General features: G+C 47.7%; 1 protein-coding gene across 1 annotated transcript in view; it reads right to left on the minus strand.

Annotated features, from left to right (window-relative positions):
- SRD5A2 (steroid 5 alpha-reductase 2) overlaps nt 1-15,732 on the minus strand; it is a 40,305-nt gene extending 24,573 nt beyond the window's left edge. The window contains exon 1 of the mRNA XM_030500058.1: nt 15,442-15,732. Coding sequence (XP_030355918.1) covers nt 15,442-15,725 — 284 coding nt within the window. The 5' untranslated portion in view covers nt 15,726-15,732. The remainder of the gene's footprint in view (nt 1-15,441) is intronic.
- Nucleotides 15,733-21,079: the final 5,347 nt, after the last annotated feature.

A 21,079-nucleotide genomic window follows, 5' to 3' on the forward strand; every position in this document is an offset into this window, starting at 1 on the left:
ATCGGACAAGGAGCTGCTGAGGAAACTTAGAGGAAAAAAGACTTATAGAAGGTGGAAGCGAGGACAGGCGGCCTGGGAAGAATACAGGAACATTGCCTGAAAGCTAGGGACCAGGTTAGGAAAGCTAAGGCCCAGCTAGAATTAAGTTTGGCAAGGGATGTAAAAGATAACAGGAAAGGATTCTATAGATATGTAGCAAATAAAAGACAGGCTAGGGACAATGTAGGCCCTCTCCAGAAGCTATCAGGAGAACTGGCTACCATGGATTTGGAGAAGGCTGAGGTTCTTAATGACTTCTTTGCCTCAGTCTTCACCAGCAAATGCTCTGACCACACAACCCAAGTCGTGGAAAGCAAATGCAGGGACTGTGAACGAAGACCTTAGGCCCACTGTAGGAGAGGATCAGGTTCGAGACCATCTTAAGAACCTGAACGTGCACAAGTCCATGGACCTGATGAAATCCATCCACGGGTCCTGAAGGAGCTGGCGAATGAAGTTGCTAAGCCACTGTCCATCATATTCGAAAAATCCTGGCAGTCAGGTGAAGTTCCGATGACTGGAAGAAGGGTAATATAACCCCCATTTTCAAGAAGGGGAAGGTGGAAGACCCGGGAACTACAGACCAGTCAGCCTCACCTCTGTGCCTGGCAAAATCTTGGAACAGTTTCTCCTGGAAAACATGCTAAGGCACATGAAAAACAACGAGGTGGTTGGTGACAGCCAACATGGCTTCACTAAGGGGAAATCCTGCCTGACCAATTTGGTGGCCTTCTATGATGGAGCCACGGAACTGATGGACAGCGGCAGAGCAGTTGATGTCATCTACCTGGACTTGTGCAAAGCATTCGACACTGTCCCACATGACATCCTTGTCTCTAAATTGGAGAGACATCAATTTGATAGATGGACCACTCGGTGGATAAAAAACTGGCTCGATGGCCGCACGCAAAGAGTTGTGGTAAATGGCTCAATGTCCAGTTGGAAACCTGTAACGAGTGGTGTCCCTCAGGGATCGGTGTTGGGACCGGTCCTGTTCAACATCTTTGTCGGCGACATGGACAGTGGGATTGAGTGCACCCTCAGCAAGTTTGCCGACGACACCAAGCTGTGTGGTTCGGTTGATACGCTGGAGGGAAGGGATGCCATCCAGAGGGACCTTGACACGCTTGTGAGGTGGGCCGATGCCAACCTTATGAAGTTTAACCAAGCAAAGTGCAAGGTCCTACATCTGGGTCGGGGCAACCCCAGGCACTGCTACAGGCTGGGCAGAGAAGAGATTCAGAGCAGCCCTGCAGAAAAGGACTTGGGGGGTGTTGGTTGACGAGAAGCTTAACATGAGCCGGCAGTGTGCGCTTGCAGCCCAGAAAGCCAACCGTATCCTGGGCTGCATCAAAAGAAGCGTGGCCAGCAGGTCGAAGGAGGTGATCCTGCCCCTCTACTCTGCTCTTGTGAGACCCCACTTGGAGTACTGCGTACAGTTCTGGTGTCCTCAACATAAAAAAGGACATGGAGCTGTTGGAGCGAGTCCAGAGGAGGGCCACGAGGATGATAAGAGGGCTGGAGCACCTCCCATATGAAGACAGGCTGAGAAAGTTGGGGCTGTTCCAGCCTGGAGAAGAGAAGGCTGCGTGGTGACCTCATAGCAGCCTTCCAGTATCTGAAGGGGGTCTACAAGGATGCTGGGGAGGGACTCTTCCTTAGGGACTGTAGTGGTAGGACAAGGGGTATGGGTTCAAACTTAAACAGAGGAAGTTTAGATTAGATATAAGGAAGAAGTTCTTTACAGTGAGGGTGGTGAAGCACTGGAATGGGTTGCCCAGGGAGGTTGTGGATGCTCCATCCCTGGCGGTGTTCAAGGCCAGGTTGGACAGAGCCTTGAGCCACATGGTTTAGGGCAAGGTGTCCCTGCCCATGGCAGGGGGGTTGGAACTAGATGATCTTAAGGTCCTTTCCAACCCTTACTATTCTATGATTCTATGATTCTATGACTTCTTTGCCTCCATCTTCACCAGCAAATGCTCTGACCACACCACGAAAGTCTTGGAAAGCAAATGCAGGGACTGTGAGAATGAAGACACTTAGGCCCACTGTAGGAGAGGATCAGGTTCGAGACCATCTTAAGAACCTGAACGTGCACAAGACCATGGGACCTGGTGAAATCCATCCACGGGTCCTGAAGGAGCTGGGCGAATGAAGTTGCTAAGCCACTGTCCATCATACTCGAAAAATCCTGGCAGTCAGGTGAAGTTCCCGATGACTGGAAGAAGGGTAATATAACCCCCATTTTCAAGAAGGGGAAGATGAACACCCGGGGAACTTACAGACCAGTCAGTCTCACCTCTGTGCCTGGCAAAATCTTGGAACAGTTTCTCCTGGAAAGCATGCTAAGGCACATGAAAAACAATGAGGTGGTTGGTGACAGCCAACATGGCTTCACTAAGGGGAAATCCTGCCTGACCAATTTGGTGGCCTTCTATGGTGGAGCCACGGAACTGATGGACAGGGGCAGAGCAGCTGACGTCATCTACCTGGACTTGTGCAAAGCATTCGACACTGTCCCACATGACATCCTTGTCTCTAAATTGGAGAGACATTCAATTGACAGATGGACCACTCGGTGGATTAAAAACTGGCTCGATGGCCGCATGCAAAGAGTTGTGGTAAGTGGCTCGATGTCCAGTTGGAAACCTGTAACGAGTTGGTGTCCCTCAGGATCGGTGTTGGGACCGGTCCTGTTCAACATCTTTGTCGGCGACATGGACAGTGGGATTGAGTGCGCCCTCAGCAAGTTTGCCGATGACACCAAGCTGTGTGGTTCGGTTGATACGCTGGAGGGAAGGGATGCCATCCAGAGGGACCTTGACACGCTTGTGAGGTGGGCCGATGCCAACCTTACGAAGTTTAACCAAGCCAAGTGTAAGGTCCTACACCTGGGTCGGGGCAATCCCAGGCACTGCTACAGGTTGGGCAGAGAAGAGATTCAGAGCAGCCCTGCAGAGAAGGACTTGGGGGTGTTGGTTGACGAAAAGCTTAACATGAGCCGGCAGTGTGCGCTTGCAGCCCAGAAAGCCAACCGTATCCTGGGCTGCATCAAAAGAAGCGTGACCAGCAGGTCAAAGGAGGCGATCCTGCCCCTCTACTCTGCTCTCGTGAGACCTCCCTTGGAGTACTGCGTACAGTTCTGGTGTCCTCAACATAAAAAGGACATGGAGCTGTTGGCGCGAGTCCAGAGGAGGGCCACGAGGACAATAAGAGGGCTGGAGCACCTCCCGTAGGAAGACAGGCTGAGAGAGTTGGGGCTGTTCAGCCTGGAGAAGAGAAGGCTGCGTGGAGACCTCATAGCAGCCTTCCAGTATCTGAAGGGGTTCTATAAGGATGCCTGAGAGGGACTCTTCATCAGGGACTGTAGTGGGTAGGACAAGGGGTAATGGGTTCAAACTTAAACAGGGGAAGTTTAGATTAGATATGAGGAAGAAGTTCTTTACAGTGAGGGTGGTGAGCACTGGAATGGGTTGCCCAGGGAGGTTGTGGATGCTCCATCCCTGGTGGTTCAAGGCAGGCTGGACAGAGCTTGGACCACATGGTTTAGTGCAAGGTGTCCCTGCCCATGGCAGGGTGGTTGGAACTAGATGATCTTAAGGTCCTTTCCAACCCTTACTATTCTATTGATTCTATGATAATTACTTCCAGCCTTTAAAAATATATTGACTTTTTAATTGAAGTTGGCTGGCTTTAATCCCAGATACTGTTTTTTTGTCACACATATTTCTCATAAGTTAAAGAGTCATTTAGCACCAAGTATTTTACCTCTCTGAATGTACTTTCACATATATAAAGTCACTTCTCAATCTTAAAAACCAAGTAATCTGAAACATAGCTGTATGATTTTTTTCAGTCTTAGAGTCATTTTATAGCTCATTTCAGCACTTCTGGGAACATCTTTATAATAATGTTAATGGCAGATTCAAACAGAATTCCCCTGCAACTGGCACCATCACTTGTAAATGCCATTATGGATTCAAAAATACCCAGAATAACTCAGAGAAGGGTGGAAAGAGTTGAGAAGGTGAAAACAGAACTCTGTTTCATGCGAGGTCAGGAAAAGAAGGCCCTCATCTTACAAGGCATCCCATTAGGTCTCACCAAGAGAAAGCAAATTTATTTGAAGCAGTTGTTTACATTTGCTGTAGAGAAACAAGTGAGTGCTGATCTCACGTAGTTTGTGAAGACCAAACTTGCAAAAGATGGTTAAGAAGCCAAAAATCAGCAAGGAGCTATCCTATCACGTAGGAGGGAGGACATCCACATTCCAAGAGTCAAGCTTAACATATGGGGCCTCAGTGCCTCTGCAGAAGCTGAGGCGGGATGACAGACACCCATAATACTCTTCTTGCTCAGACACATGGTTCGAAGAGAAGTTTCTCTTTCACTATTTACACTCTGCTTGATTTGACTTACTTTGACAATTGTTGATTGTCCTGCCCCCTTAAAAACATAACAAACAATAGCATATTGATTTTGTGACTTATCAAATTTGTTTTAGAAACTGTTAATGGCTTCAGACTGATGTGGAGAAGCTTACTCTTTTATTTAAAAATAAATACATTCTGGCAACCTTTGGCTGCATTGTACCCTGCTGAATTGGGTGATGCCATGAATGGCACTTATGGGGCAACTGTTTAATGCTAGAATGATCTTCGCACCAGTTTTGCCTAAACCAAATAGCTCTCAGCTAGGTTTATAATGCATCCTTTGGCAGTTAGCGTTGGCAAGGGTCTGTTCCCTATAGACAGCTTGCATGCAAGTAGGTGCAGGAGTCTCCAGGCTGCCTGGAGTATCATCACTGAAGATACGACCTGTTCCATTCCTCTCAGTGGGACAGGTTAGACTCCAAGCTATACTTTGAGATTGCAAATTCACAGCCGGTATTCTCAGCTGCTTCAGTGATGGTTGTTTTGGTCCTGATTTAGACAAGACTTATGCACTTGACCAAACTAAACAACTTACATCACTGATACGGCATTATCACCTTAGTTTTATTGCAACTTTTACTTTAATTGAGGTTTGTCATAAATACCCTAAATATTAGGATCAAGAGATTACATGAAGATGTTAGCTTCATTCAAGTCTTGGAATTCTGTCAGAGTAAACAACTGAAAATGGAAACAATGTGAAAGACAAGCAATCTTTATGTATAAATGTGATTATATATACTGTGAATCATAATCACAAAATGAAAATGCCCACTGAAGCACAAATAAATCTATCCAGTTACTGAAATAAACATTAGCAACATTCAAATAGTAGATGTTTCACTTGGTAACTTCCCTATCTCAGTTAAAAGAAAATTGCCACAGAATGTAACAGAATCACGAAAGGCCTGAGGTTGGAAGGGACTTCTGGAGGTGATCTGGTCCAACCCCCTTGCTTAGCAAGGTCACCTAAACCAGGCTGCCATGACCATGTCCAGATGGCTTTTGACTATCTATCTCCGAGGATAGATATATTCAGAACCTTTCTGGGCAACCTGTGCCAGTGCTCAGTCACCTCAACATCTCTTGATGTTCAGATGGAGCTTCCCATGTTCCATTTTGTGCCCATTTCCTCTGGTCCTGTCACTGGGCACCACTGGAAAGGGCCTGGCTCCGTCTTCTTTGCATCCTCCCTTCAGATATACATGCATTGATGAGGCCCCCATGAGCTTCTCAAGGCTGAGAGTCCCAGCTCTCTTGTCCCTTCCTCATAGGACAGGTGCTACAGTCCGTTAATCATCTTAGTGGCCCCTTGCTGGACTCTGTCTGGTAACTCCATCTCTCTATGACACTTGGGGAGCCCAGACCTGAACACAGCTCTCCAGATATGGCCTCACTAGTGCTGAGCAGAGGGGAAGGACCAACTCCACTCCTCCTAATGGAGCCCGGATACATACCACCAGCTTGCTTTGCTGCAAGGGTCCAGTTGAGAGCTGACTTGCCATAAAGTAGTCACAGGCAGAACACCAATATTGCTTGTGTTATTACAGTTCTGAGAGTTCAGATACTCTATAATAGAAACAGATGATCATATAGAGATATTCATGACAATGGTCTTGTGCAATCACACTGAATTACCCCAAGCAGCCCATTCTGTCTTTCTGTGAGTAATGGCTCAGGCTACCCAGTTTTGTCTCAGGCTTTCTATGGTTTTCTATGGTTTCTAGCATCTGAGGGTTGCTGCAGTTCAGACTCCACCTGTAGAGGTCCTTAGATATGAAGAGCCTTCAGGAGGTAATTTGGACACTGGAGTGGCTCGGAGAAGCCAAAGTGGGACTGCTGCCTCAGTGCAGTGCAAACTGGCTGAATGAAACAGCACAGCCAACTAGGAAGGTGGATGCTTGTTGGTGAGAAAGGAAAACTTTCCATGCCTCCCAGTTATACAAAACAATTGATAGATATTTAGCAATCCACAGACCTAAAGTATTCATCAATTTCCTGTTTCTCAACTTGCCAACCATCCTAAGAGCTCAGAACTCAAAGTCTCTCTAATTTACATGGTTGGAAACAAATGCTAAACAGAAAACTGAGTTTTAAATATGTATCTGCAGGACCTGGGTACTAAGAATTTACTACCCAGACCACTCTATATAAGGATGACAGCCCTGTTATGCCCATGTCCTGTCCCTTTCCTGGACTACACCATTTCCATGCCAGAGAAACCCAGCTGCATCAGCTGGAAGCTGTGGCACGCTTCAGGCAGGCCCCTGATTTTAACAGGAAAGGGTCTAAGAGCTCCAGGGAAGGCATCTGCCCTGCCAAACCAGCATAGCTGGAGTTCCAAGGGCTCAGACCACCCATGCCCACCGAGTCATGGGCTGGGCAGGCATCGACAGTGGTGCAGTGGCAACCCCTGCTGCTGAGATTCAGGCAGGGAAAGGCAGGAGCGCAAGGGCTGCTCTGCCTCGTTTGTTACTCCATACATGGCAGGTAGGGGAAAAAAGTACCAAAAATCATCAGTGATGCCTGGCATTTCCTATTGTTATGCCCCATCTTACACTGTTTATAACTTCACCAGCTCTAACTATACAGTCCGCAGCTCTCCAGCTTGGTGTCTGCTCAAATGGTTTTTGCAAAAGTCAGCCAACAATTCAACTGTTTCTGAAAAGAAAGTAACTAACAACGTTAAAATAATAGTGACATTTTCTCTAGCTGCTCTAGCACCCCCAAGCTTTGGAGAATTCACATGAAATTTGCCAGGAGGTGGCCTTCCCATCTGCGACATGCTAAGCAAAAAGTCTTTGGAAATATGTGGTTTACAATGATTTTGAGAAACATGTTTGCATTGATAGCTAATTTCCCAGGAGAAACTGTCTGCAAACGACTATGTTCCAGCTTCTGGTGAGCACAGGAAACTGCAGTTCTGTGCAGCATGGACTCGGTGCTTCACAACCAGATACCAGATGAGGAAGATTCTCTTGTGCTCCTCAAGCTCCCCCTGCTTTTCATTCTGGGACTCTCTGGCTGAGCTTCAATGAAGCAGTTAACTTGAGTGTGTTTCCTCATCTTCTTGTAACGTTCAGTGGCTAAGATGTTTAATGCTAACAATATGGGGGGGGGAAGCAGTGTGGGTGTAAAGGTATCTTCCTTCTCTGCTGAAGAACTGTGTTCTCAGGGATCAGATATGAAAACATACAACACCAGCAAAAATGTCACTAGATAAAATAAGATCAATTAAAGGAGAGAACTGGGTGTCAGATTCCGATCTCGTGGCTGATTTGTGTAAATGCTGTTCAAGAAAATCTGAAGTGAAAGGAAAGCCAGCTTTAAAACAGTAAGTCTTTATTGTTTTGGGGCTTTTATCTATCATATAGTTTTTATATTCATCCCAGTAATGATGCAAACACACTATTAAAAATAACTTGCTGCAAAACTCTGTGTGCACTAGGTTAAAGTTAGTCCTGCAAGAGATTTATTCCTCCTTCTTCACACAACCTAGAGCAATTGCCCTGTCTTCACTAAAAACCTATTCTCATACTTCCATCAGCATTAGGAGTACAAACAACAGCAGCAGCTTATTTATTAAATTTCACGAGCCAAATTAATGCACACTTCTGCAGTTCTAATTGCTTTTTTACAGTTTCTTGCGCAAGGGATGGAACAAGCCTTTAAAAATGCAGTTTTTCTAATCACATGTTTGGTTCCTACCCTTTATAATGCAACAGTATCTTTGACTGAAGGAAAATGAAAAGAATTTTCTCATTTTTTAAGCATTTTAAATTTCACCTGCTGGATCGAATATGTGATGCAAAGTGACAGTCATGCAGTTTCTTACGTCAGTAGATGACTGTTCCTGCTCAGTAGTAAAAGACTGCTGTGACTGAGAGGGAAATGTCTATATCAGATTATTAACTCTGTGCTCTTGTGGCATTAAAAATGATATGAGGATAGCACAATAGGAAATGAGCCATGAGGAAATTAACAGATTTTTATTCAGCACTGGGATACATATGATGTAAACCAAAGTGTCAACAGCAGCTGATGGCTCCCAATGTTCTTTAACTTCAGTCTAGCTACATTCATGTCAGCACTGGAAAGAGATTTGTTCACAATGGCACCAGTGCACGTAGAACTTCTGTGAGACCTAAGGAACTACCTTATGCAACTGTTCATCTTATTGAGTGTACTCATTCACTCCTGCAGCTCTTCCTAAAGATTATATATGTGCAACTGCAAGCACTGTACACCTGCTCTTACTCTCTACACCCAAGCTCTGGGTCCTCTTGGTAAAAGCCACAGACCAGTTTCTTCCACTGTGCTCTGATTCTGGTTTAGGGGAGCTCTCTCAGATAAGAAGTTTCTCTGGACCGCAGAAAGGCAACCAAACAGAGCCATGCTATTCTCACCCAGAGCAGATACATACACCATGGGATCAGGGGAGGCACAGGCATGTCAGATGGCAGGCAGGCTGTGCTTTGGGAATGCTACACTCCAGCCATTCTGGGATTCTGCACTGGGCCATGCTGGTTTCTTGGCTACCTCCTGAACTCTGGGAAGAGACCTGCAGCAGTACAAAACCAACATGATTTCCACCTATAACTTTCTTCTGAAAAGCCTCTTAAATCCACAGACTAGATTTATAGATGACCCACAGTTCTTCTGCAGATGATTCCTATTTATAAATTTATGCTCTGACAAACCTCATTTTGTACCTCCTGTACATTTTGTACAATTCAATTCTTCAGAAGAGTTGGATTTTTCTCTTCAAAGATAAAATAAGCCAAGAGTTCTGAAGTCTTATCAGATACGCAAACAGAGCTTAGACTGTACATTTTTCCCCTCTCCCTTCAAATTCATCAGGCCTGCAAACGAAGTATTTTTTTTCCAACAAATACTCCCACTGAATTACTTACTGTTGAGACATAAAAAAGCATTTGGAATATCTGTAATTTACTGGAGCTTGATCTTTCTGGCTCAAGATAATTTCAGGACAAGATTTATTGCTGTCTGATGCTCCTTTGCTTATGAAACGAACATCCACATAGGCACCCATGGGGAAAAATCAAATTTGGTTTAAAATAAAGCTTTGGTGATCCTATACAAATTACCCTCTTTCAGCACTGCACCTTGCTGCCTTCTGAAAACCAACTGATGTATACAAAGATTGCTTCTGCAGCTTTCACCTTTCTCATCATGATCTCTGATGTGGTACTTAGGCAAGAAGAAGGAATCATCAGGGGAAGATTGGTCTGGTGGTTGAATGCGGTGAATAAACATGCAGTGTTTGTTTTCAACAATGAATACTTAAGTGTTGTGGTACTTAACTTAGAGGAGTGTCTGTCCACAGAAATTACTTCAGAGCTCTGACTTAAAGAGCAAGACTGGGACTCAGTTCTGCTTACACATTTGTCTAGACATCTTTTAGAGTCAACGGAGAGAAACAGGCTTTTCTGAGTAATTTATCTGTTTTATTATCTCTTTGGATGAGACAAATCTCACCTTAAAAGTGCCTCCTTCTCTCCATGGACTGAAAATGGTTTCTATGATGTGAGTAGCTCACTCTTTAAACATTAGAATTCCCACCCCATTCGTCTTCCCCTGTAAATAAGAAGAACTAGCCCCCTTTGGCTTGAATCCAAACAACCAGGATGATGAGGATGATGACTACCTTGAAGCTACCAGTGCTGTGTTCTGAATCACAGCCCCCTCTAGTTCTTACGCTGTGCCTCCTTTAGAGTTTTAGTTTAAATCCAAAGCATGCTTCAGAAGTGATTCCCACAATCATCCCCAGCTAACTACTGAGCTTTGATTTGCTTCATGAAACAGTCTGAGTGCATCACTGGTTCTCCTTTGGATGAAACTAAGCCAGGAGATGCACTCCATGAATGCCTCTAATGCTCATCTAATTGCTAATGTGTGTTCAGTTCATTGGGTCTTGCTACAGGTAGTTTGAAGTAATTTCCCATGAATTATTAGGGATGCTGGGTCCTCATACCCAGCTGTTTCACTACAGAGCTATTTCTTTTGGACTGCACTTCTTCCTAATCAGATACAGCCTTAGATTTCTAAATCTTTCCTGCAGGCACCTTCCTCCACTGATGGTTCACAGCCAGGAACTGCTGCTTGAACACAGGTGCTGATGCCACTAGCCTGCTATCAATCATCTCTGCTGTTTTATGGCCAGCATACCCGGCACAGTTCTGGTCCAGCCCAGCTAGCCCTCTTTCACACACAGCTGGGAGATGGTGTGTGCCAGAGACTGTCTCCAGCAGGCAGCTTGGAGGCAGATAGGCACCTTCTGTGGGGGAAGAGTGCTCTGGCATGTGGCTGACAGCCATAATGTGCCACGCATCTCCGAGGCCAGAACAGCCTTGACTGTTTTACTTACTGCAACAAACACAACCTTAGCAACTACAGCACTCTACAAAGGAGAAGTTGTCTATAGGTGAAAGAAGTCAGCTCCTCTGTTTTGAGGAACTGCCCCACAGAATAGCCAACATAAGAGAACAAGCACCTCCGGGGCTACAGATAGTGTGTAGCCTAGTGGTTTGGTCAGCCTCTGCAGAAAGAGAATGCCCTTAAACAGAGGAAGCAATTGAACCCGTTTCCCACATCCTAGATAAGCGCATTCACCACTCAGACCTTGAATAAAAAACCCCAACCATTTCCATCTCCGCTCCACAACAGCATTTTGTGTGGCATTCAGTCCTTTGCAGAGCTGGATCGACTGCTTTCTCAGTGATGCTGCAAAATGACACAGATGCAACAGTAATTCATGGCTTGAAGTGGTATGCTGTAATGGCCCACAACAATACAGAGTGCATTCTGTGAATGAAGATCCCTGAGGAGACAGGCAAAGAAAAGCCTAATTCCTGGAATGTAGCTGTAGGTATACTGTTGTTAAAACCACTTCATGTGGTTGAGACTGAAGCATTTCTGAACATACCCCAAAGCCAGCACTTACATTAGGACCATCTTAACTGAAACTTGAGGCACTGAAAAGCTTAAGCATAGTCTGGCTATGCCAAATTATGAGCTGGAGTTGCCAGGCTCATAGGTTTTGGTCTGGGTTTCTCTAGTCCTACCACGGGCATCTACATTTGTTAATTCTCAGCCGGCCTCTAGCACCCCTCTGCCTTCACTCTCCGCCTGCACACAGCGGCGCGGCGCTCCCTGCTAGCAGCGAGCAACTCAGGCAAATGCTTCACACATCACCGGGCAAGTCGCGGCGAGGCGCGTACGGTGCCAGCAGCACTGCGGGCTATTACCGTCCGAGCCGGCGGGCCGGGCCGAGCCGAGCTGAGCCGAGCCGAGCCGAGCCGAGCCGAGCCACACCTCCCGGGGCAGAGGGAATGAAACGCCGCCGCTCCCACCTCACTGGCGGCAATCGCCTCCTGCCGGGAATCACCCTCCCGGGTCGGGTGCACCGCCGGGATGCGCCCTGTCCCCTGAGCCGCTCTCCCGGCGGGTTGCTGCCGCCTCGCCAACAGCCGCCGTCACCCCAGGCGCGGGCTGCGCGGCCGAACCGGGCCGGCAGAGGGAGGGCCCGGGTGCGGAGCGGGCAGCCGCGGGGGGCAGCTCCCCTCGGGGCGGGCTGGGGCGCCCCCGCCGCGCCGGCAAGAGGGGCTGCGCCCTCTGACGAGCCCGGGCGATGGGAGGCAGCGCGGCGGGGCGGGGTGACCGCCGCGGCTCTAATAAGGCCGGGGCTGGCGCTGGCCCAAGGGCTGTTCGCCTCGGTGCCCCCGCCCGCCCTCGAGCATGCAGTGGCTTCCCCAGCCTGGTGCTGGCGCTCAGCTCCCTGCTGGGCGCCCTGGCGCTGCTGCAGCTCTCGCTGTACCTCCGGGTGCCGTCCCGCTATGGGAAGCACGAGGAGCGGCTGTGTTCGGCCGCGGGGCCGGGGTGCCGGCGCGCTGCGCCTGGTTCCTGCAGGAGCTGCCCTCCTTCCTGGTGCCCGCGCTGCTGCTGGCGCTGCGCAGCCCGCCCCGCCTCGAGCCGCTCGGCTGCCGCCTCCTCTGCTGCCTCTTCTGCTGGCACTACTTCTACAGGTACCGCCGCCGGGCACCGCTCCCCGATCCCCTCTCCGCGGCTCCCCCGCCCGCGGCGCCGTCCGGAGCACTCCGGGGCGAGCGAGCGGCGCGAAGCGCTGCGACCTCCCCTCGGGAAACGAAGGAAATAAAGATGCAAGGGGAGCTACGGGAACGGGCGCAGCTGGGGCCGGGTGGGCGGTGGGGCCGGCGCAGGTCTTGGTTGGCAGCATCGCTCCCTTCTCCGTGTCAGATGCGGGCGGTCCCCCCGAGTGATCGCCAGCGGAGGGCGCGGGAGCAGCTAATCCGCGCCCCCGGGCTTCGATCGAAAGGTAGGGGCCGGTCGGGTCGGCATCTATCCCCGTCCTGGCCGCCGCGGAAGAAGCAGGTGGTACTCGGGTGCTGGAAGCAGGGGAGAGGATGTGTGCTTTGGGGTTTATCTTACAAACAAATAAACAAAGAAAACAAATAGAATGAGGTTTCGCTAAGATGGAGCAAAGTTTTGGGTGAAGCTAATCCAAATGTTCTGTAAAGGAACACGCAAAGTGCTTATTTGCGGCAGGAGGAGCGCAGCGCAGGCAGCCCCGGGAGCAGCGCCGGGCCGCCAAAGCAAGCCGTGCGAACCACGCGTGAGGATGGCCCGAATGCAAAACCACGACAGCAGTGAGGGAGCAAGCACCGAGTCAGCCGGTTGCTGTGCACTGAGCACAGGAAAAAAGCAAAGTCACTGCAGGCTTTCTGTTCCACAACACGAAAGTTGGTTTTCTATGCTCAATTCATCATTCTCACTTCCATTACCAAATACCGATTTATCTTTTCTTTTTTCTTTGTTAGAAACTTTGTCAATTTCAGATGTCAATGAATGCTGTAATTCTAATTAATTCTGTATTTACTAATCAGGGCCTCAAAGAAAAGTAGAGTTTGACCCCAGTGTTGGTGATAGCTTTGAAGTGACATAGCTCTGCAATTGTCACCTGGTTTCTGCACTCAGTGGGACTTGGTTCTGGAGTACACACCAGAATGTATCTTCTGTAATATTCAACTGAGTGTGTTTTGTCTTCTGCTCCAATTCAATTTTTCTAATGGAGTTCTTTCATGAGGAATTCGACTTCTTGGTTTCCTGTTCATGGGAATAAAAATGGCTTTTCATAAATGGCAAGTGCATGTGACTATGTTATGCCATTATGTATTAAGAGCTATGTAACTTTTGAGGCAAACCTTTTTCTGACTTTCTTTGCCATTTTTTACCCCTAATTCCATTTTTGATTCTATTTTTGCTTCCTATAGGTTGTTTTTTATATATAAATAGAAATATTTTTGCTTCCTAGAAAACATTCTTGTAATAATTTGATCAGAAATTATTATTTGCAACTCCACCAACAAATCAATATGTTGAAAATCCATACTGCAGTATTTGGTACCGACAGTTTAGAAAAGACAATGTTAGTGATAACGAATATATCCCTAACACCATGTTTTAGCACCTTTCAATCACTCTCTGTTTAAAATTTATCTACAACAGCCCTATGGTTGCCTCACTCCTAAACTGTCTGTACAAATACTGCAGATGGATTTTCAACATATTGATTTTGGTGGAGTTGCAAATAATAATTTCTGATCAATTATTACAAGAATGTTTTCTAGGAAGCAAAAATATTTCTATTTATATATAAAAAACAACCTATAGGAAGCAAAAATAGAATCAAAAATGGAATTAGGGGTAAAAAATGGCAAAGAAAGTCAGAAAAAGGTTTGCCTCAAAAGTTACATAGCTCTTTAATACATAATGGCATAACATAGTCACATGCACTTGCCATTTATGAAAAGCCATTTTTTTTCCCATGAACAGGAAACCAGAAGTCGAATTCCTCATGAAAGAACTCCATTAGAAAATTGAATTGGAGCAGAAGACAAAACACACTCAGTTGAATATTACAGAAGATACATTCTGGTGATGTACTCCAGAACCAAGTCCCACTGAGTGCAGAACCAGGTGACAAATTGCAGAGCTATGTCACTTCAAAGCTATCACCAACACTGGGTCAAAACTCTACTTTTCTTTGAGGCCCTGATTAGTAAATACAGAATTAATTAGAATTACAGCATTCATTGACATCTGAAATGACAAAGTTTCTAACAAAGAAAAAAGAAAAGATAAATCGGTACTTTGGTAATGAAGTGAGAATGATGAATTGAGCATAGAAAACCAACTTTCGTGTTGTGGAACAGAAAGCCTGCAGTGACTTTGCTTTTTCCTGTGCTCAGTGCACAGCAACGCGGCTGACTCGGTGCTTGCTCCCTCACTGCTGTCGTGGTTTTGCATTCGGGCCATCCTCACGCGTGTTCGCACGGCTTGCTTTGGCGGCCGGCGCTGCTCCCGGGGCTGCCTGCGCTGCGCTCCTCCTGCCGCAATAAGCACTTTGCGTGTTCCTTTACAGAACATTTGGATTAGCTTCACCCAAAACTTTGCTCCATCTTAGCGAAACCTCATTCTATTTGTTTTCTTTGTTTATTTGTTGTAAGATAAAACCCCAAAGCACACATCCTCTCCCCTGCTTCCAGCACCCGAGTACCACCTGCTTCTTCCCGCGGCGGCCAGGACGGGGATAGATGCCGACCCGACCGGCCCCTACCTTTCGATCGAAGCCCGGGGGCGCGGATTAGCTGCTCCCGCGCCCTCCCGCTGGCGATCACTCGGGGGGACCGCCCGCATCTGACACGGAGAAGGGAGCGATGCTGCAACCAAGACCTGCGCCGGCCCCACCGCCCACCCGGCCCCAGCTGCGCCCGTTCCCGTAGCTCCCCTTGCATCTTTATTTCCTTCGTTTCCCGAGGGGAGGTCGCAGCGCTTCGCGCCGCTCGCTCGCCCCGGGAGTGCTCCGGACGGCGCCGCGGGCGGGGGGAGCCGCGGAGAGGGGATCGGGAGCGGTGCCCGGCGGCGGTACCTGTAGAAGTAGTGCCAGCAGAAGAGGCAGCAGAGGAGGCGGCAGCCGAGCGGCTCGAGGCGGGGCGGGCTGCGCAGCGCCAGCAGCAGCGCGGGCACCAGGAAGGAGGGCAGCTCCTGCAGGAACCAGGCGCAGCGCGCCGGCACCCGGCCCCGCGGCCGACACAGCCGCTCCTCGTGCTTCCCATAGCGGGACGGCACCCGGAGGTACAGCGAGAGCTGCAGCAGCGCCAGGGCGCCCAGCAGGGAGCTGAGCGCCAGCACCAGGCTGGGGAAGCACTGCATGCTCGAGGGCGGGCGGGGGCACCGAGGCGAACAGCCCTTGGCCAGCGCCAGCCCCGGCCTTATTAGAGCCGCGGCGGTCACCCCGCCCCGCCGCGCTGCCTCCCATCGCCCGGGCTCGTCAGAGGGCGCAGCCCCTCTTGCCGGCGCGGCGGGGGCGCCCCAGCCCGCCCCGAGGGGAGCTGCCCCCCGCGGCTGCCCGCTCCGCACCCGGGCCCTCCCTCTGCCGGCCCGGTTCGGCCGCGCAGCCCGCGCCTGGGGTGACGGCGGCTGTTGGCGAGGCGGCAGCACCCGCCGGGAGAGCGGCTCAGGGGACAGGGCGCATCCCGGCGGTGCACCCGACCCGGGAGGGTGATTCCCGGCAGGAGGCGATTGCCGCCAGTGAGGTGGGAGCGGCGGCGTTTCATTCCCTCTGCCCCGGGAGGTGTGGCTCGGCTCGGCTCGGCTCGGCTCGGCTCAGCTCGGCTCGGCCCGGCCCGCCGGCTCGGACGGTAATAGCCCGCAGTGCTGCTGGCACCGTACGCGCCTCGCCGCGACTTGCCCGGTGATGTGTGAAGCATTTGCTGAGTTGCTCGCTGCTAGCAGGGAGCGCCGCGCCGCTGTGTGCAGGCGGAGAGTGAAGGCAGAGGGGTGCTAGAGGCCGGCTGAGAATTAACAAATGTAGATGCCCGTGGTAGGACTAGAGAAACCCAGACCAAAACCTATGAGCCTGGCAACTCCAGCTCATATTTGGCATAGCCAGACTATGCTTAAGCTTTTCAGTGCCTCAAGTTTCAGTTAAGATGGTCCTAATGTAAGTGCTGGCTTTGGGGTATGTTCAGAAATGCTTCAGTCTCAACCACATGAAGTGGTTTTAACAACAGTATACCTACAGCTACATTCCAGGAATTAGGCTTTTCTTTGCCTGTCTCCTCAGGGATCTTCATTCACAGAATGCACTCTGTATTGTTGTGGGCCATTACAGCATACCACTTCAAGCCATGAATTACTGTTGCATCTGTGTCATTTTGCAGCATCACTGAGAAAGCAGTCGATCCAGCTCTGCAAAGGACTGAATGCCACACAAAATGCTGTTGTGGAGCGGAGATGGAAATGGTTGGGGTTTTTTATTCAAGGTCTGAGTGGTGAATGCGCTTATCTAGGATGTGGGAAACGGGTTCAATTGCTTCCTCTGTTTAAGGGCATTCTCTTTCTGCAGAGGCTGACCAAACCACTAGGCTACACACTATCTGTAGCCCCGGAGGTGCTTGTTCTCTTATGTTGGCTATTCTGTGGGGCAGTTCCTCAAAACAGAGGAGCTGACTTCTTTCACCTATAGACAACTTCTCCTTTGTAGAGTGCTGTAGTTGCTAAGGTTGTGTTTGTTGCAGTAAGTAAAACAGGTCAAGGCTGTTCTGGCCTCGGAGATGCGTGGCACATTATGGCTGTCAGCCACATGCCAGAGCACTCTTCCCCCACAGAAGGTGCCTATCTGCCTCCAAGCTGCCTGCTGGAGACAGTCTCTGGCACACACCATCTCCCAGCTGTGTGTGAAAGAGGGCTAGCTGGGCTGGACCAGAACTGTGCCGGGTATGCTGGCCATAAAACAGCAGAGATGATTGATAGCAGGCTAGTGGCATCAGCACCTGTGTTCAAGCAGCAGTTCCTGGCTGTGAACCATCAGTGGAGGAAGGTGCCTGCAGGAAAGATTTTAGAAATCTAAGGCTGTATCTGATTAGGAAGAAGTGCAGTCCAAAAGAAATAGCTCTGTAGTGAAACAGCTGGGTATGAGGACCCAGCATCCCTAATAATTCATGGGAAATTACTTCAAACTACCTGTAGCAAGACCCAATGAACTGAACACACATTAGCAATTAGATGAGCATTAGAGGCATTCATGGAGTGCATCTCCTGGCTTAGTTTCATCCAAAGGAGAACCAGTGATGCACTCAGACTGTTTCATGAAGCAAATCAAAGCTCAGTAGTTAGCTGGGGATGATTGTGGGAATCACTTCTGAAGCATGCTTTGGATTTAAACTAAAACTCTAAAGGAGGCACAGCGTAAGAACTAGAGGGGGCTGTGATTCAGAACACAGCACTGGTAGCTTCAGGTAGTCATCATCCTCATCATCCTGGTTGTTTGGATTCAAGCCAAAGGGGGCTAGTTCTTCTTATTTACAGGGGAAGACGAATGGGGTGGGAATTCTAATGTTTAAAGAGTGAGCTACTCACATCATAGAAACCATTTTCAGTCCATGGAGAGAAGGAGGCACTTTTAAGGTGAGATTTGTCTCATCCAAAGAGATAATAAAACAGATAAATTACTCAGAAAAGCCTGTTTCTCTCCGTTGACTCTAAAAGATGTCTAGACAAATGTGTAAGCAGAACTGAGTCCCAGTCTTGCTCTTTAAGTCAGAGCTCTGAAGTAATTTCTGTGGACAGACACTCCTCTAAGTTAAGTACCACAACACTTAAGTATTCATTGTTGAAAACAAACACTGCATGTTTATTCACCGCATTCAACCACCAGACCAATCTTCCCCTGATGATTCCTTCTTCTTGCCTAAGTACCACATCAGAGATCATGATGAGAAAGGTGAAAGCTGCAGAAGCAATCTTTGTATACATCAGTTGGTTTTCAGAAGGCAGCAAGGTGCAGTGCTGAAAGAGGGTAATTTGTATAGGATCACCAAAGCTTTATTTTAAACCAAATTTGATTTTTCCCCATGGGTGCCTATGTGGATGTTCGTTTCATAAGCAAAGGAGCATCAGACAGCAATAAATCTTGTCCTGAAATTATCTTGAGCCAGAAAGATCAAGCTCCAGTAAATTACAGATATTCCAAATGCTTTTTTATGTCTCAACAGTAAGTAATTCAGTGGGAGTATTTGTTGGAAAAAAAATACTTCGTTTGCAGGCCTGATGAATTTGAAGGGAGAGGGGAAAAATGTACAGTCTAAGCTCTGTTTGCGTATCTGATAAGACTTCAGAACTCTTGGCTTATTTTATCTTTGAAGAGAAAAATCCAACTCTTCTGAAGAATTGAATTGTACAAAATGTACAGGAGGTACAAAATGAGGTTTGTCAGAGGCATAAATTTATAAATAGGAATCATCTGCAGAAGAACTGTGGGTCATCTATAAATCTAGTCTGTGGATTTAAGAGGCTTTTCAGAAGAAAGTTATAGGTGGAAATCATGTTGGTTTTGTACTGCTGCAGGTCTCTTCCCAGAGTTCAGGAGGTAGCCAAGAACCAGCATGGCCCAGTGCAGAATCCCAGAATGGCTGGAGTGTAGCATTCCCAAAGCACAGCCTGCCTGCCATCTGACATGCCTGTGCCTCCCCTGATCCCATGGTGTATGTATCTGCTCTGGGTGAGAATAGCATGGCTCTGTTTGGTTGCCTTTCTGCGGTCCAGAGAAACTTCTTATCTGAGAGAGCTCCCCTAAACCAGAATCAGAGCACAGTGGAAGAACTGGTCTGTGGCTTTTACCAAGAGGACCCAGAGCTTGGGTGTAGAGAGTAAGAGCAGGTGTACAGTGCTTGCAGTTGCACATATATAATCTTTAGGAAGAGCTGCAGGAGTGAATGAGTACACTCAATAAGATGAACAGTTGCATAAGGTAGTTCCTTAGGTCTCACAGAAGTTCTACGTGCACTGGTGCCATTGTGAACAAATCTCTTTCCAGTGCTGACATGAATGTAGCTAGACTGAAGTTAAAGAACATTGGGAGCCATCAGCTGCTGTTGACACTTTGGTTTACATCATATGTATCCAGTGCTGAATAAAAATCTGTTAATTTCCTCATGGCTCATTTCCTATTGTGCTATCCTCATATCATTTTTAATGCCACAAGAGCACAGAGTTAATAATCTGATATAGACATTTCCCTCTCAGTCACAGCAGTCTTTTACTACTGAGCAGGAACAGTCATCTACTGACGTAAGAAACTGCATGACTGTCACTTTGCATCACATATTCGATCCAGCAGGTGAAATTTAAAATGCTTAAAAAATGAGAAAATTCTTTTCATTTTCCTTCAGTCAAAGATACTGTTGCATTATAAAGGGTAGGAACCAAACATGTGATTAGAAAAACTGCATTTTTAAAGGCTTGTTCCATCCCTTGCGCAAGAAACTGTAAAAAGCAATTAGAACTGCAGAAGTGTGCATTAATTTGGCTCGTGAAATTTAATAAATAAGCTGCTGCTGTTGTTTGTACTCCTAATGCTGATGGAAGTATGAGAATAGGTTTTTAGTGAAGACAGGGCAATTGCTCTAGGTTGTGTGAAGAAGGAGGAATAAATCTCTTGCAGGACTAACTTTAACCTAGTGCACACAGAGTTTTGCAGCAAGTTATTTTTAATAGTGTGTTTGCATCATTACTGGGATGAATATAAAAACTATATGATAGATAAAAGCCCCAAAACAATAAAGACTTACTGTTTTAAAGCTGGCTTTCCTTTCACTTCAGATTTTCTTGAACAGCATTTACACAAATCAGCCACGAGATCGGAATCTGACACCCAGTTCTCTCCTTTAATTGATCTTATTTTATCTAGTGACATTTTTGCTGTGTTGTATGTTTTTCATATCTGATCCCTGAGAACACAGTTCTTTCAGCAGAGAAGGAAGATACCTTTACACCCACACTGCTTCCCCCCCCCCCATATTGTTAGCATTAAAACATCTTAGCCACTGAACGTTACAAGAAGATGAGGAAACACACTCAAGTTAACTGCTTCATTGAAGCTCAGCCAGAGAGTCCCAGAATGAAAAGCAGGGGGAGCTTGAGGAGCACAAGAGAATCTTCCTCATCTGGTATCTGGTGTGAAGCACCGAGTCCATGCTGCACAGAACTGCAGTTTCTGTGCTCACCAGAAGCTGGAACATAGTCGTTGCAGACAGTTTCTCCTGGGAAATTAGCTATCAATGCAAACATGTTTCTCAAAATCATTGTAAACCACATATTTCCAAAGACTTTTTGCTTAGCATGTCGCAGATGGGAAGGCCACCTCCTGGCAAATTTCATGTGAATTCTCCAAAGCTTGGGGGTGCTAGAGCAGCTAGAGAAAATGTCACTATTATTTTAACGTTGTTAGTTACTTTCTTTTCAGAAACAGTTGAATTGTTGGCTGACCTTTTGCAAAAACATTTGAGCAGACACCAAGCTGGAGAGCTGCGGACTGTATAGTTAGAGCTGGTGAAGTTATAAACAGTGTAAGATGGGGCATAACAATAGGAAATGCCAGGCATCACTGATGATTTTTGGTACTTTTTCCCCTACCTGCCATGTATGGAGTAACAAACGAGGCAGAGCAGCCCTTGCGCTCCTGCCTTTCCCTGCCTGAATCTCAGCAGCAGGGGTTGCCACTGCAC

Source organism: Strigops habroptila, chromosome 10 (assembly GCF_004027225.2).
Source record: "Strigops habroptila isolate Jane chromosome 10, bStrHab1.2.pri, whole genome shotgun sequence".
NCBI lineage: Eukaryota > Metazoa > Chordata > Aves > Psittaciformes > Psittacidae > Strigops > Strigops habroptila.